Source organism: Motacilla alba, chromosome 15 (genome assembly GCF_015832195.1).
Source record: "Motacilla alba alba isolate MOTALB_02 chromosome 15, Motacilla_alba_V1.0_pri, whole genome shotgun sequence".
NCBI classification, from domain to species: domain Eukaryota; kingdom Metazoa; phylum Chordata; class Aves; order Passeriformes; family Motacillidae; genus Motacilla; species Motacilla alba.
The window spans coordinates 11,599,944-11,615,347 of NC_052030.1; the positions used below are offsets into that span (position 1 = coordinate 11,599,944).

Here is a 15,404-nt window from a genome sequence, read left to right on the forward strand (position 1 = left end):
TCTGAAACTTCTACCAGTTATGCAGCTCCTCAGGAATTCAGCCATCAGCTGAGTCCAGCCACACAGGAGGCAGCAGAGGAACAGCTGTTCCTGACATCCATCTCATCCCTAAACAGTCCCCCCAATAACATTTGAACTATCAGACTACAATAACAAGAGATGAAGACACTTCAAGCACAAGCCACTCCTGAGTCACTGTGAGTGTAATTTCTACATTAACATTCATCTCATGTACTGGGACTCGAGGCAAGTGCAAAGCTCAATGTTTTCAGCCACAAGCTGGGTCATTTGAGTGGTCATGGGGGAATTCCCCTAACACAAGAAACACGAGGCTTTACAGGAGGGACAGAAGAACAGAGACAAACCAGTCCAAAGTGAAACAGAAGTTAAAGCACAAACACTGACCAGTAGGCGTGGGTGCAGGTGTCTGCAGAGGAGTTGTACTGCTCCAGCCAGTGTGGCAGAGCATCCTCAGAAGGTACCTGGAAGAGTCATCCAAAGTGGGGATGAAGTAAAACACATCAAAACTTACACAGAATAAAAAGAATTTGGTTGTTGTCGTGAGACAGGAGGGAGCAGCAGCATCAGGATGGTGTACAGAGGTACAGCATCCTACATTATAATAATTTCAAATTATCCATCCCAAAGGATGAGTAAACTGCTTAAACACAGCAGAACCTCAGAGATTTTTCAATAATCCACCTGGTGTGAGTTTCCTTAAGTTATTGCAAATTCAACACTTCCTAGACTTTAAGGAACCTCATTTTTTATTAGCACACCACAGATAATTTATATTCAGAAAGAAATTCAGAAATGGATATAGGAATGCCAAAATCATGTGGACCTGCTTAAAAAGACACAAATAAAACCTCTGCTCTGGAGAGAGAAGCCTACTTTTTAACTTGTCAAAATTATACATAAATACAAAAAAATAAAGCCATGATAATTATTTTCAAACTTTTCTAAGTTAAAAAACAAGCATAACTTTAATGGTTACCTTCTTATATTTCTTTTTCAGGTCTGCACATGTTTCTAGTTTGAGTTGTTTCCCAGTATTTGGTCTGTATATCAAAAAAAGCTTCTTTTTAGGATTCACTTCTTTTACTAGAATTGCTGTTTTCTTGTTATTTCTTATCTGGAAAAAAAAAAGAAATAAAAACTTCCTGAATTCACACATGATGAAAGTACCTGCTTAAGTGATTCCACGTTGTGCTCTTTACAGAGCAATAAGGGTGTGTAACAGTACAACAGTACAACCAAGGACACCTCTAGAACACAGTAATCCACATTAACCTCAGTGAAACCACAATTTCCTGCTGCAGGTTTAAATAAGAGCTATTAATTTGGGCTCTTATTCCTACACGAATATATCCTGAGAAGATAAAAGGAAGAATTTCATACTCAGAGTTATAAAAACCTTAAAATTAATTTTAAAGTAGGACTCAATGTATTTTGCAAAACTGAACAAATAAGTTTTTCAGTTTAGCCCCCAAAACCTCAGAACATAATCCAAGAGAGAAGAATCTTACCTGTAGTGATAAATAAAATCCATCATCTGGACCTGTTTGTTCTGCCCAGATCTTTGTTGCTTCATCCCAAGACATTCCTCTCTCCACACTGATCTACAAGAGAGCAGTGCAGGGGTATTTGAGTGGGAACAACTTTAAAATAGTTACACACCCGGGGACTGAACACATTGTAAAAACTTACTGCCTAATACAGCATTAACTTACTGTGTACAGCTCTACATGTCCAGAGGTAGAATATCCAGGAGTTAAAAACTTCTTAACATCTGCCTTCCTCACTTTCTCATCCCCAGAGCCCAAATCTGAAAAGGAAAGCAGAGTTTGATTCCGTTGCTCTGTTCTCACTGCGGTTCAAGAGCACTGTGAATTATTTACTCACCTAAGATGCCCATGTCATATCTCCCATTCTTCTTAGCATTTTGAATAACTGCATTTAACGTGTCAGAGAAGTACTGGAACAAAGCATTCTGCTGATGGACTTCCATGCCAAGAATTCGATTCAGAAATTTCCCTATATTGTTGTAATCTTAAAAAAGAGTAAGAAATACATGCATTAGGTCAAAGATTAACTTTGATAACCATAAGCTCTCAATGAGTATTCAAAGACTCTTACAAATACTACTTAAATACATTCTTTCAGAAATGCAGAAAACATTAAGTTCTCCAAAAATGGTCACTTTTTAGACAGTTTCAAGTTCAGTTCTGCTGCTGGGAATGCACTGTTGTGACATGAGATGTTCCCAGGGACATTCTACAGGTACACTGAGCACCCAAGTACCTTTATCAAGCGTCAGTATTCCAGATCTGTCTTCTACATTGATCAGGCCTACACCAATCAATCCCTGACGAACATCTAGGAAAGAGAAAAGTTAAATCATGGCTGCTTTGCCATCTAAAAATAACCCAGTGAAGTAACAGCTTGTTTAGCCATAGGATCTGATTCCAAAGCCTCTGACACCCCTCACTTCCCATTACTTGCAGTTTCCACCTAACACATCAATAAGCAAGACACAGCTCTGCCTCTGTCCCTGCAGGAAGCCCAGGCAGGGGAAAGCACCAATGGCACCATGCACCAGAGCAGTTCCAACAGGCAATGAGAAAACGAAGATAAAAATCTGTTTATAATACACTGGCCAAGCAGATAGAGAACATTCCTCACACTGAGAGTTCACAGATCTGGTTTCATGTGTGAACTTCAACATTCAAGCAGCGTGCACAGACTCACTGGGCTTTTACTCCCATCTGTCTCAGCTGATCATTTTAAATTGTAACAATGTTTTACAGCTCTAACAGTGTTTTCTGTGTAGTGGAGAAGGACCAAAAGGTAGCTGTCACAGCCTTACCTTTGAAGAAGTCTCCGGGAAAATCAGGAGGAGGTGAGACCATTGGGGAGTCCAAGTTCACAATGGATTTCATAACTATCTCCAGAGCATTTCTGCCATACTGTGGAAGAGAGGAAGTTGTTCTGTCAATGCCATCCAGTGTTTGTGCCACAGCTGCAGGCACACATGGTTTAACAGGTATTTATAATTCACAATTAAAAGCTTTTCTGTGCAATAGTGAATTGTTTATCACCTTTATGAAGTGCAGTTCATGACTGAAAACAGCCCAGTCTTAATTTTTAATTAGAAATGTCAAATTAATCTTTCATTGTGGCTTAAAGGACACACACCATTTACTTAAGACTTTGTTTGCAAGAGCAGAAAAGTGATTTACACACATGTGTTCCACATGGCTTCACAAACAGAATTATGGGCTACAGAAAGAGGCCTTCCATCAGCAGGTGATACAGTTAAAGGTAGGGGATGGAGAGGAACCTTCCTCAACAGGTTATTTGTGGAATAAGTGCCACAGCATGAGCTGTCCAACAGAAACAGAATTGTTACCTTGTTGTCAAAATTGAATCTGCTGAGGTCTCGAGTTTCTGTGGCCCGTCTGTCCCCGTGGGTGAGGGCTCCCTGTTAAGACACATCCTTGTCATTAAATACAACTTTTAAGAAAAAGAAATCTAAGTTGCATTTTCTCAAAGGAAGGATCAGACCTCTTGAAACATCTTACCAAACTCTCCAGTCTTTTTGCAACTATAGATGCAAATCTTTGCTCTCCTGCCAGTTCAGAAATGAGGAACACATACTCTGGAGCAGTCACTTGGTTGGATCTATGAGTTCTTCCTGGATAATTAAGTAGAAGCATGTAAATTAGATAAATTCTATTTCATTGAATATTTGTAATAAAATACAAACTGTGAAGAGCAAGGAAAAAAGGTAGAACTTAATCTTGCTTAAATTTAGTTTCTGCTGTAATACAGCAAACAGAAGGTAGCACAGAGATACTCTAGAAATTGTGGCAACTTCTATGAAGACACTTCATATTTGAATGAAACTCCAAAGCTGCAGCCTAGGCTTGTTTGTGAAGTTTCTTTCAAAGCTTTCAAAGCCATTAGCTACAAGCACAGATAGAGCTGATTCTGTTCATGGTACAAGAGACTGGAGGGGTCCTTAGGAGGTTGCCTACTCCATCTGATTTTCCACGTTAGCAGTAAGTTCAGTTATTCTCCCCGAGCGTGCAGGCTCAGGACACAGTGAGTGATTTACCAAACTGCTGGATGGCTCTGTCCGCGCTCCACGGCAGCTCCAGGGTCATGTGAACCCTCCGCCTCTGGTTCTTGGCCCTGCGGTCTGCTTGCAGTGAGATACCAGAGCTGGCAGCCTCTGAGATGATGGCAATGTTCTATGATTGACAAAAGAGCTCTTAGTTAGCAATAAATCCAAGATCAAGCTTCAGTTTCCAAAAAAAAAAAAATTCTCTTTTTACAACTATTGCCAATCATGGGTCTGGAATGGTTTCACTGTTACTCACAAGGCAGAGGGAGGGCAGCAAAGGTGTGGCTTTCTGTATCAGAGTTAAAATGCTAATGAACTTTTCTGAGAGAAAGGAAGGGGTTTTGCTTTACTTTTCAACAACAACTCTCTGTGCAAACAAAGACTTGCCATGCCAGAGGACAGGTCTCCCTGACACTGGCCTGGACTCTGAAGGAAAAGGGGAGGGACACAGGCTTGCTCCAATAGCAAGCGCCAGAAGAGACAAAACGTTGCTGCTAATGCTGTACAGGGAAGAGGATCCAGCCCTTCCAGGGCCTGAATGCATCTGCCTTGAAAGAATGTAAATGTTTGGACTGTGCACAAATCACTTACAGGAACCTGAGTTTTTACCCTCAAGTGTCACAAGGGACCACACAAGTTCCATGCACAGTGACATTTACTGCATTTGCCCTCTTGTGGCAGCACGGCCCAAGTGAACCATTGGGAAGGGCTTTCTCCCCCCACTTCTTTTATCAGATGCAATTCTACCATTATTCAGGTCAGGATTTTCTTTCAGAGTGCAACATTAAGGGCAGAAGCCAGCACTCCTCCCAGTGTGACTTCCCAATCCTTGTCAGGGTTAACAGGCCCCACCTTTTCCCTTCACTCCTCACTGTAGGCTCTCTTACAGTGGTCTCCCCCATTTCCCAATTTAATTATTTCCTCCTGGAAGGGGAGCTGCACAGTGGCCCAGATCAATGAATCAAAGACATGAATGACAAATCTGCCTTTTAAACACTTATTGCTTTACAAAACCAGCTTAAAGTGCCAGGTTTCAGATTGGCACATGGGTGCACACCAAGCACAGGCCTCGGGTCACCCAAACTACAGCCTGACCTTTAAACACACGGATTTGAAAAACAAACCAGCAGTGAACTGAAAGTGCTTCTTAACCAGTACTTACACTACCTGCCAGTCACTGGTGAACAGCTTAGAGTTACTATGGCATCAGGCACATTTGTCTACAGTCTCTCTTCAAAGATTACCTTATCTCCATCCATGAACCTCTGCTTTTCTGTGATGTTCAGGATCTCAACGGGCACATCGAGCTCGGAGCGTGACTCGTAGGAGATGCTGCCATCGTCGTTGCTCACCACTCTGCCTTTGCGGCCCGTCATCTTTGGAGGGGAACAAGCTCAGGGGGCAACACCAAAACCAGCCCAGCACCAAAAGCTCCAAGCAGTTTATTTATCCATCTACCCACGTTAAAATGCTCAGTAATTTACTCTGAGTGCAGAACTACCATTGTCTGCTCTGTGGAATATGACAGAGCAAATCTGTGTAGAAATGCTGCTGTATTATGGCACTGCTCATAAGGGATTTACCAGCAGCACGAAGAAAATAAGTTAAACAGACAGCTTAGGCTGCCACTGATTTTAACAGGGTCTTCTAAATCACACTGATGCTGCTACTTGATAATAACAGGTAGCTTAAAGACATTTTTCTGAAGTTATTGAGAGATTAATTAATCAGGCTTTCCATCAACACAAAGATTCTTGATCTCCACTGCCTTGGAGGATGAGCCAAAGCTCCCGCCTGTTTAATACACACCGGCAGCAAATTGACTACAGCCAGCCAGAGAAACAGACCACAGTAACACAAAAGGGAAACTGGTGATATTTACCCGACCAGAAGCTATCAAATCTCAGAAATAACATGTTCACCCACTCAGAGCTCTCCCCCAATATTCTAACACAATATTCAAATTTCTTCTATTGAGAGGCATCAGCAGAGTAACCTCTGCTCTCATTCCTGAGATCACTGTCTAAACCTGATAAACAACCTCTTTAAAAACACACTTTTTTTCTTAATATGTGATCACCAGCCTACCTCTGCAACATTTTCAGGACCACCCAGTTCATCTATAAGCTCATCCAGTGTATTAGGTGGAAGATCTTCAGCCAGCTTTTCCAGTTTATCCAGCAGCTCTTTTTTCATTTGTTGGGCCCTTTCAACAGCATCCTGACTCGTTACAAAGCTGCTGTTCGTGTTACTGTTTGCTGAAAGTTAAGAAAGACTCTTTAAGATTTAGAATTTTATTGCCTGACTGCTAGGAAATGAATCAACATCAAAGAAAGCTGCTCTTACCAGACGTGTTGGTACTAGAAGTGGTGGTTCCAACGGTGGAAGTGAAGCAGCTGGGTCTTTTGGATCCCAGACCAGAGGCTAGTAAGGCACTTTGAATAGAATCTGGGTCTATGCTTTTCTTCTTTTTCTTTTCTTTATTTTTTTTATGCTCTTTTCTAATCAACCAGGGATCTGGAGTTAAATAAAAAAATTTAAATATTTACTAAGCAGCCATCCATCCCTTTGAAACAAACACATTCTCATTGCATAAAGTAACTTAGAAAAGTCTGAATTCCAGTGTACAAAAACATAATTGAAGTTTCACATTCTACTAATTCCACATCACTGGAACTAAACTACCTGCTTAGTAAACTCTCATCTGTGGCTCAGTGAAATGTTTGGGAAGACTTTTTGCTTACTCTCTGCAAGTACAGCTACCTTCTGGATGAAACACTTAGACTCTTACCATCTTCATCATCTTCACTGGATTCATCTCTGAACGGGTTGAAGTCATCATCGTCTCCAGAACTCAGAAATTTGGAGCTCTCATTGTCACTTTCTTCATTGTCTGAAGCATCAGACTCACTTTCACTCTCATCAGAGCTGCTCCCTGCAAGGCCACCTGTTTTGCGGGCTTTTTTGGCTTCTCTGCTTATTTCTTCACCTAATTCCATCATTCCAGAAGAAAGAGAAGTTAGTTTAAACCGTGTAATCTACACACTTTAAGGTCTGTTTTACCACAGAAACTAGAAAAACATTCAACTTTTGAAAACAGACCTTTTAACAGAATCTAGGCTTTAAACAAGACCTCTCTCCCAAGTTTTTTGGTTTTTTTTAGATCACCTACTTTTAAGATAATCAATTTGGGAAGGGGGTGGGATTAGGCTTCTCTTCATTGAGCCTCAAGACAAAGAAAGTTACTTGAGTGACTACATCAGGAAGCGATCTGACACAGACAAGGCATTTTGGAATAGGTTCCATAGCAGATCAACCCAATTTTGAGCAAAATTAACTAAAATTTACAATTTACAAAATTGTAAATTTTATATTGCTTATCAGAAATGTAACATCTAATAATGGCAACCTCCAGCCTTAAGAGATCTGCAATACATTCCCTTTCATGGATGACTGTACAGATATTCTCTTTTTTCCCCACACAAAGTTCACTCTTAGGCAGCTCTGGAGTTGCCATTTTCACTTTGGCATTAGTGTAGGAACTCCAGCATTACCTTTTCGTTTCTTTACTTTGTTCTCCTTGCAAGGGCTGTCTCGGGGTGAATTGTTATTACTTTGAGCAGTCAGGTCAATTCCCAACAAGCTGAACAGCTTCTTCCTGTCAGGAGCTGGAAAGTGCTTCTCAATAAGAGACTGGAATACTCCTCTGTTGAAGAAAAAAGGGTTGCTCAGTGGAATTTGCATTTATTTAAAGTACAACCTATAACATTGAACAGCTTCCTTGACTTCTCTGAAGAATGACTCCTTGTGAGTGCAGTTGGACACTCTGTATTATCACCCACATGACTGTAATTTGTCACCTTCTTAGGACACATCTCTTTTACAGTACTGTTACAACTTGTTAAATTTGTTTTTGATAACAAGTGGCATTGCTACTGCCATTTTTTTATTGCTCAATTGAAGTACAAGATTAAATTAGTAAATGAAGATCTTCAGCAAGGCAGCCCTGGGACTGGCTCTGGTCCCTCTGATCAAAGAGGGAAGTCATGCTCTGTAACTTGCTGTGGTGTAAATGCAGCACACACTTGGCAGGTCTCCCCATCCTCCCAGTTTGAGAACAGTACGAGCTGTTCACACCTGAAACCATCAGTCTGGAATGCCAGGAGAACCAGGAGACAACCACTGCCTCACCTGAGCAGTGCTGCCAGATTTTAGGTACAGGTAGCTTCAGTAAAGAACATCACTACTAAAGGACTCCCGGCCTTCTGTGCACTGATGACATTTGACACACACAAGGACAAATGACTACACACACACTCTAAGCTGGATGAAGGTTAGTTTTGTACAGAACAGTTTTAAAACTCAGTCTTACTTTGCTGTAGAAACAAAGTCATTCAGTTCCCCACCACCTTCCTCCAAAGCTTCCAATGTTCTTGCTTCTCCTGTTGACTGCAGGCCAATGACAACGCACTGAAGGGCAAATGAATACCAGATACTGTCACTATGACTGAGCTGTAAGTTTATTTTGCCTGAATTTCTGCTCATTGGATACCATGAAGTACAAAAGCATGCTCCTACTATCACTGAAAATATTTGTATTATATATGTATATATTAAAAATTATTCTAATAGCTTTACATTCAAGACAAATGTTTAAAAATTAGTCTTGATCAACTTACTTTGCCATTCTTGATTTCTTCCCGAGCCAGCTGCACCACCCTCTTCACCTTTGAGGCTATGCAAAGGTACTTGAAAAACCTCTGGTGAGCTGACCAGAACTGACCCCACATGGACTTCTTCATGCGCTGCTCTGCATCGATGAGATCGGCCGCTTGCTGAAACCTCTCTCGAGCACTGACCCACTAAACAAGAAAAGGAGCATTCAGATTTCTACCAACTCCAACCTCTCAGAACTCAACACAAAAAGCAAATTTCAAAAGGGGTTCTTACCAGTTTCACAGATTTATTGTACATTTTAACATATTCCTGCGAGAGCAGAACTTCGTCGATTTTGAAAGTTACACCTGAAAAACTCAACTGTCTGGCTATGTACATTCCTCTCAGCTTCATATCCATGGCAACTATTTCCATGGCACCAACACCTCTAAAATAAAGGAACAATTTAAGTCCATGTTAGAATTTTCAAGAGCAAGGATTTGTTAAAAAAAGTCTCAAAACAGAAACCCAAGTACTTTAGGAAAAAACAGCTTATAAATGTGAAGGAATAGGTTTTCAAAATAATTTGAAATTTAGTCATTACATAAAACTGTATTCCCTGCCTTGTAAGTGTTAAGTGTAGCCCAAGAGGTAAAACTCAGTTACTGTTTTCCCAAATGACCTAGGATGGATTAGGAGACAGTAACTTATAAATTTAAACTGGATAACAAAGGTGGTCCAAATATCAGCAAATTCTTGCAGTCTAATTTTATAAACTGCTAATGATTTGAAATAATACAAACTGTTTTAAGTTATTCAGGTTTTGGTGATATGAAAATTATTTAATTAGTAAGTAACTTCAGTTCTTTTTAGCAGCAACACACCTTGAGAGCACAGAAGTCACCAGCAAAACAGCTGACTGCTACTCACAGGCTTGGGGCTCAAACTTCATTACTGCTCATTTGACATGCACCCAGTAATGAAGAGAAGCTACACTTGCAGAGTCCAGAAAAGCCACACATCATGTAGATGATAAACAAGCTGGATCCTAAACCCTACTGTGGTATTCTCAAGTGCTCAAAATTTTTTTTGAGTAGGCAAAGCAAGATGCTCACCCACCACAGAATGCGGCAGCAGCCTTTTCTACTGACCTCTCGCATTCAGTACCATTAGCATGTTCTGAAACACCAAATACCTTGTAACAGCACAAAGAATTTCCCTGAACTGGGTTCTTATGCCAATAAGCACAAGATTTCCTCCTGTTAAATTGCCTAAGATGAATGCATAAACATTCGAGGCCTTCTACAAATAGGGAGCCATTAACTACACTGAGCATACTCACTACAATACAGGGTGTTTTCATGGGGAGCAGCAAAGCATTTTGCTTTCCTAACACCCACATTTTTGAGAGGCCTCTTTTCCCAGAAAGCTTTTAAAGCTCTCAAAATTTTCTGTGAACAAAGGAAACATCTTTTTTCACCACTTATGATAAATAACACTTCTGCTAGATTTAGAAGCCAGAGTTCTTAGTGTGACAGGACACGCTTGTAAAGGACTAGAGTGAGGACAAAGAAACTGGGGAGCAGTCAGCCACAACCCTGTGCATTCTGCTGCAGGTCTTTGAAACTTTACCTTCTTTCAACAGCCTGAATAAAATCACTGAATTCCCTAAATGGAGTTCCTTCACCCCATATTCCAAGACGGTTCATATATGCCATGTTTCTTGGCTCAGATGCACCTAAAAAAGAGAAACATAAATCTGTACCAGTGCCAGCAAAACCACCCAGAAACATTGAATACAAAGCCAGCAGTACATACCTGTGGCACTGGCATAAACAACCCTGGCTTTTGGAAGTTTATTTTGAAGTTCCAATACAGCCAGACCTGTTTTTGTTGGTTTTGATGAACCAACAGGACACAGATTCTTTGCTTTATGACACTCGTCAAATACGATCTGCACTGTAATTAAGGAAAAGCTTTGTCCCACTAATGTACAGAATGAGGAGCTAGAACAGAAGGCAAGAAAATCTACTTACAACAGGGGGCAGGTGGAAATTGTAAACTCCAGACACTGGTCATTTTAACTAAAAACCTTGGAAAAATATTTAGATAGTAAATTGCCACACTGGAGTTCTTGAAAATGCCGGTTATACTCCAAATATATATTTAAATAAATCCATTAAAAATATAAATGTAAACTTAGGATTCTTAGGGACAATTGTTTAATTTTATAGGTTTGATATAGAAGAAAACCAAACTTCACTCTTGTACCAGAGTTGTGTGGCAACAAGTTGATGGCAATGTGTTTGGCACAAAGTTTGTAAAACTGCAAGTGTGACGTCAGAACATGCACACAACTAACGGCCATTACAAATACAGAATACCTAAAAATCTTTAAAGACATAAGCTTAAATAGCAATTTCATGATAATCAAATGAATTCCAGAAAAAGGATACAACTCCATCAAAGTCTTCACCACACCAGTGAAGAAGCTGCTTTAATCTGGTTTTGTATTTACCACCAGACTGACTTTCCCCAATAAGAGAAGAATAGGTAGCAAAGATGACGCCTTTCTTCACACTTCCATTATGTTTGGAAGAAATCTTCCCATACTTGAACTGCAATAAATGGAAATTAGAGAAATTAATCAAGAGAGACCCCTCCTCAATCCCACCTACCAGATATTAAGGGATGCTGGTGGTCTTAAACTTGAGGGTGTGAACACTTGGAGCCACCCATAACCCCACATCATGATCAGGGCACAGCTGATGGCAGTGTGGTTAAGGGGTTACACAGGGCCTTACTTAAACATAGACTTAAAGAAGACTAAATCTGAGGTTTCAAAAGCTTAGCAGCCACATTTTTTGACTACATGGTTTCCTCAATTTACATACAATTGAGATTTTAGTTTCAATGTATCTCTTTAAGAGCCAATACCTCAAGTGTATTTACAGCTGCTACCATAAATGATGAAGCCTTATTTTGGAAATGAAGAATTCACAGAGCAAAAATACCAACTTAAACCAAACTTTTAAGTTCAGTGAATTCAACCAGTAATCAAACTTTACAATTGAAGCAGCTAATCCAGAGCAGAGGCAGTGTCTCCAAAAATAACACACACACCACTGCAGCTTTAATAAATCACTGAGCAGGTCCATTATTCAAGTATCACACATAAAATGCATTATATATAAAATGTGCACTGAGAGATAGAAAGTAAAAAATTCAAATGCTACAAAGCTTAAAAGATGTAAAGAATATTTCAACTTCTAAAAAATATTCTACTAGTAGTGTCAGTAGTGGCTTGAAGTGTAGATTTTTTTAAAAAAAGCACACATGCTAAGACTTAATCCTACAAGGGGCCTATTTACATGATTAACTTAAAGCTCTGTGTGGTTCTTTGTAAGATTTAGGCCTGTCAAACAAGACCTAGACAGCAAATTTATTGAAATTAGTACATTCTTGCTCTTAGAACAGTCAACATGCACAACTCGTCACACAAGCGTACCTAAAGGTTTGCCTCAACTGTACATAGTAAAAAGTTTCCACACCTTGTTTAATGAATGCACCAATATGTTTTTTGCTCCAATATCTCTCAAATCTCTCTCAGCATCGTATTTCAGATCATTTGACACGCTAAACCTGAAGATACAAAGCAAAGCACATTCTGTAAGTCACAGCAGGTCAAGGCAGTCAGTTGCTAGAACATTTGTCAGAAGAGATGACCCTGAATTTAAGTCATAGAGTCACTGGAGTGTCTGCTCTAACACATCCTGGCACACTTACCAGACTGCTCTTTTTCTGCCTAACAAGTAATTTTCATAGATTATTCCAGCTATGGTCCTTCCTTTTCCTACACCAGCACCATCACCTATCAAGAATCCAGCTCTGTCTCCATTGGGCAGGAATGTTTCATGTTGCTGTAGGAGAAAGAACAAAAAACTTGTACCCATTCTCCAGAACACACCACAGGGGATTGTCAGAAAAGAGCAAACATAAGAAACATCCTATTGGAGGAGACCAGTGGTCCAAGCAAACCTCTGGAAGCAGGAAGAGGGGATTTTAATTAGGGAGAGCACAGCATCCCTAACTGCATTGTGTGAGCCATTCTCCCCTTTCCTCCCTGAGCACCCAGAACTACTCTAAACATCTGTCCAATATTTGGTGCCTTTTCCTAATCCACGGACAGCCTTCTGTAGCAGCATGGCCCAGACACCCACAGCCTGTGGAATGCAGGATTCTGAATCCAGCCATTTTAAACCAATCTCCTGTCAGTGGCACCAAGCTCTGCTTTGCTTTTGTGTGATATCACTCACTCCTTGATGATCTTAACCCTGACTTCATTCCCACTCCTTTCTCTCCCCTCCAGCCCCAGATGTTCCAGCTGTGTGAGTCTCTTTTCATGAGGTAACTTTTGCCTCCTGTGAGCATTTTAGTTGTCCTCCCAACTCCACTGCCTCCTTCCCCAGCACACAAAGTGCTGCACACGCATCTGGGGTGGGCACATGAAGTTTAACCCAGCAGCAAAGTAACACCCAGTGCTGTTCTCTATTCCCTTCCCAAGGATGTCAGAGAGGGCTGGCTTTCTCAGCCTGCTGCTACTGCAGCCATTAAATTACTTCAGAGAAATAAAAATGACTAACATCTTCTAAGACAGTGAAAAGATCACCATCATGGAAGTGGTTTAGAGGAAATTTTCCTGGGTGCATTGCCTCACATTTATCTGAGCTGAAGCTCACCTGCCATCTTCTAATGCAACTCAAACCTTTAAGCTCTTATTATTTTATCTCCTTGTAAAACTGACATAGCTGCACTTGTCAGATTTTAGTTTTCCTTCTTAAATTCTCTGTTAGCTTTTAAGCTGTGCTGATGTCTGGCATACCTGGGCTGCGTAAGTGATTGCTTCCAGCTGCAAAGCTGACAACCAGCCACTGTCAATTGTTTCCTCTGATATTGATGTCTGGTACCACACATCAGGAGGAGTCACGCTGGATAAGGAGCTGGTTTCCACTACTGGGTCAGGATGACGTAGACCAATTTTTACTGGTGGAGAAAGAAGGGGAAGGAAGGCAGAAGATGAAAACAAAACACAGAGTTCTGTTGCTGCAGCACAAGTTATTATATTTACCTAAACAACTTACAATCGTGATTGCAAAGGCTGAACTCAACGAGTATGTTGCAATGAAACAATCTGTCAAGCGTTAAACTGCATTGCATATGAAGGAACACATTAATCTGAATTTATAACTGCAATCCTAATTTTCTCTTCTCACCACCTTCCCACAATTTTTATGAGATTAGATAAAATTCACTTTACAGAAAATTAAAGTATTTGTGTACTTGACTTGTTTGAGAAAAACCAGTCTGAACCTTGTTTTTCTAAAAGGCCAGAAGCAGCCTCAGGATGCCAGAGTCACAAAAGCAACATTCTTCTCACTATTTATATAGTGCCATTTTTAAGCAGAATGAGAGGAGAAAAGATTTAGAACAGACATGGTTTAATTGCTGACAGATCTCATCAGTAACAATAAAAATTAACTATTTAGCTACAAACTCCCCGCAAAATTTTTGCCTTGCTTTTACAGCAGGTCACTGTATACAGCAAACAAGGTAACAGCTTGTTGTCAATGAGCACAACAAAGAAAAGAGAAAAAAGAGGAGATGGCAATTAACAGCAGTAAAAGATTCACTCAAAAAACAACCAAGAGCCAGCTCTAAGTAGTCAGCCAGGAACAATGCAGGAAGAATGTACTTAGGGTGATTTCACACCAATAGACTCAAACTAGATTCTTAAGTGTAGCAGTGAGTACTGAATTCCTTTACAAAATTTCCTCTGCTGAGGCACAAGGCATCTTAACAGAGGAAAAAAAAAAGAGACTGATTTTGGTTGAACAGTCCTATCTGTGAAACAAATACTGCTCAATGATACCAAAGAACTCCTCTTCTATTTAAAAATCCACTTATCTTCCAAATCTAAGTGTTACAGAAGATAAATTTCCTAGGAAAACCCACAACGTATTCAGGTCCTCTTAACTTCAGACAGTATCTATTTTCTGTGTTAGTAATTACACAAGAATAAATAAATAAACTCTCAAAGCATTCAGCCTTTTGATGTAACGGAAGATCAGGTCGTACATTTTATTGGCATGTATTCAGCATAGGTCTCTGCATGGCCCATTTCTTCTTCATCTTCTTCCTCGGGTTCCTCCTCTTCTTTTACTGCTGGCACTTTCTAGAATTGAGAAATACTCATGTTAGTCAAACAGCACGTTGTTAATATTCCATCTCCTGGAAATTAACATGAGAAAGGAAATGAGGACAAACTTGCACTTCAATGTTTTAACACATGTAGGGAACAAACCAGTGAATTGCTGGGAAACTACACACAAATGTAGATTTCCCACACTCTGAACAAGCCTCTAAAGACACTAAGTCAGGGAACTTTCTCTTCTTTGCAAGGAGATCAAGCACTCCAAACTCACACAAGAATTAAAAAGAAATTCTTCTTACTGCATATTAAAACCAGACTATGACTTAAAGGAAATTGCCTTGAAAACATGACAGCCCTAATGTTCAAGTACTCCCCTGGAGTCTCCTGCAGTTCCACATTCATGACACC

General features: G+C 40.2%; 1 protein-coding gene across 1 annotated transcript in view; it reads right to left on the reverse strand.

Moving 5' to 3' along the window:
* Positions 1 to 15,404, reverse strand: part of SBNO1 (strawberry notch homolog 1) — a 31,242-nt gene that overhangs the window by 5,025 nt on the left and 10,813 nt on the right. The window contains exons 6-30 of the mRNA XM_038152292.1: positions 14,921 to 15,017; positions 13,668 to 13,828; positions 12,572 to 12,705; positions 12,337 to 12,427; positions 11,242 to 11,403; positions 10,604 to 10,739; positions 10,418 to 10,523; positions 9,080 to 9,233; positions 8,809 to 8,991; positions 8,502 to 8,599; positions 7,684 to 7,835; positions 6,921 to 7,118; positions 6,476 to 6,646; positions 6,218 to 6,387; positions 5,374 to 5,505; positions 4,121 to 4,256; positions 3,585 to 3,697; positions 3,413 to 3,484; positions 2,870 to 2,969; positions 2,305 to 2,379; positions 1,906 to 2,052; positions 1,734 to 1,828; positions 1,530 to 1,622; positions 998 to 1,135; positions 406 to 482 (exon numbers count right to left, since the gene is read on the reverse strand). Of these exons, the coding sequence (XP_038008220.1) occupies positions 406 to 482; positions 998 to 1,135; positions 1,530 to 1,622; positions 1,734 to 1,828; positions 1,906 to 2,052; positions 2,305 to 2,379; positions 2,870 to 2,969; positions 3,413 to 3,484; positions 3,585 to 3,697; positions 4,121 to 4,256; positions 5,374 to 5,505; positions 6,218 to 6,387; positions 6,476 to 6,646; positions 6,921 to 7,118; positions 7,684 to 7,835; positions 8,502 to 8,599; positions 8,809 to 8,991; positions 9,080 to 9,233; positions 10,418 to 10,523; positions 10,604 to 10,739; positions 11,242 to 11,403; positions 12,337 to 12,427; positions 12,572 to 12,705; positions 13,668 to 13,828; positions 14,921 to 15,017 (3,191 nt within the window). The remainder of the gene's footprint in view (positions 1 to 405; positions 483 to 997; positions 1,136 to 1,529; positions 1,623 to 1,733; positions 1,829 to 1,905; positions 2,053 to 2,304; positions 2,380 to 2,869; positions 2,970 to 3,412; positions 3,485 to 3,584; positions 3,698 to 4,120; positions 4,257 to 5,373; positions 5,506 to 6,217; positions 6,388 to 6,475; positions 6,647 to 6,920; positions 7,119 to 7,683; positions 7,836 to 8,501; positions 8,600 to 8,808; positions 8,992 to 9,079; positions 9,234 to 10,417; positions 10,524 to 10,603; positions 10,740 to 11,241; positions 11,404 to 12,336; positions 12,428 to 12,571; positions 12,706 to 13,667; positions 13,829 to 14,920; positions 15,018 to 15,404) is intronic.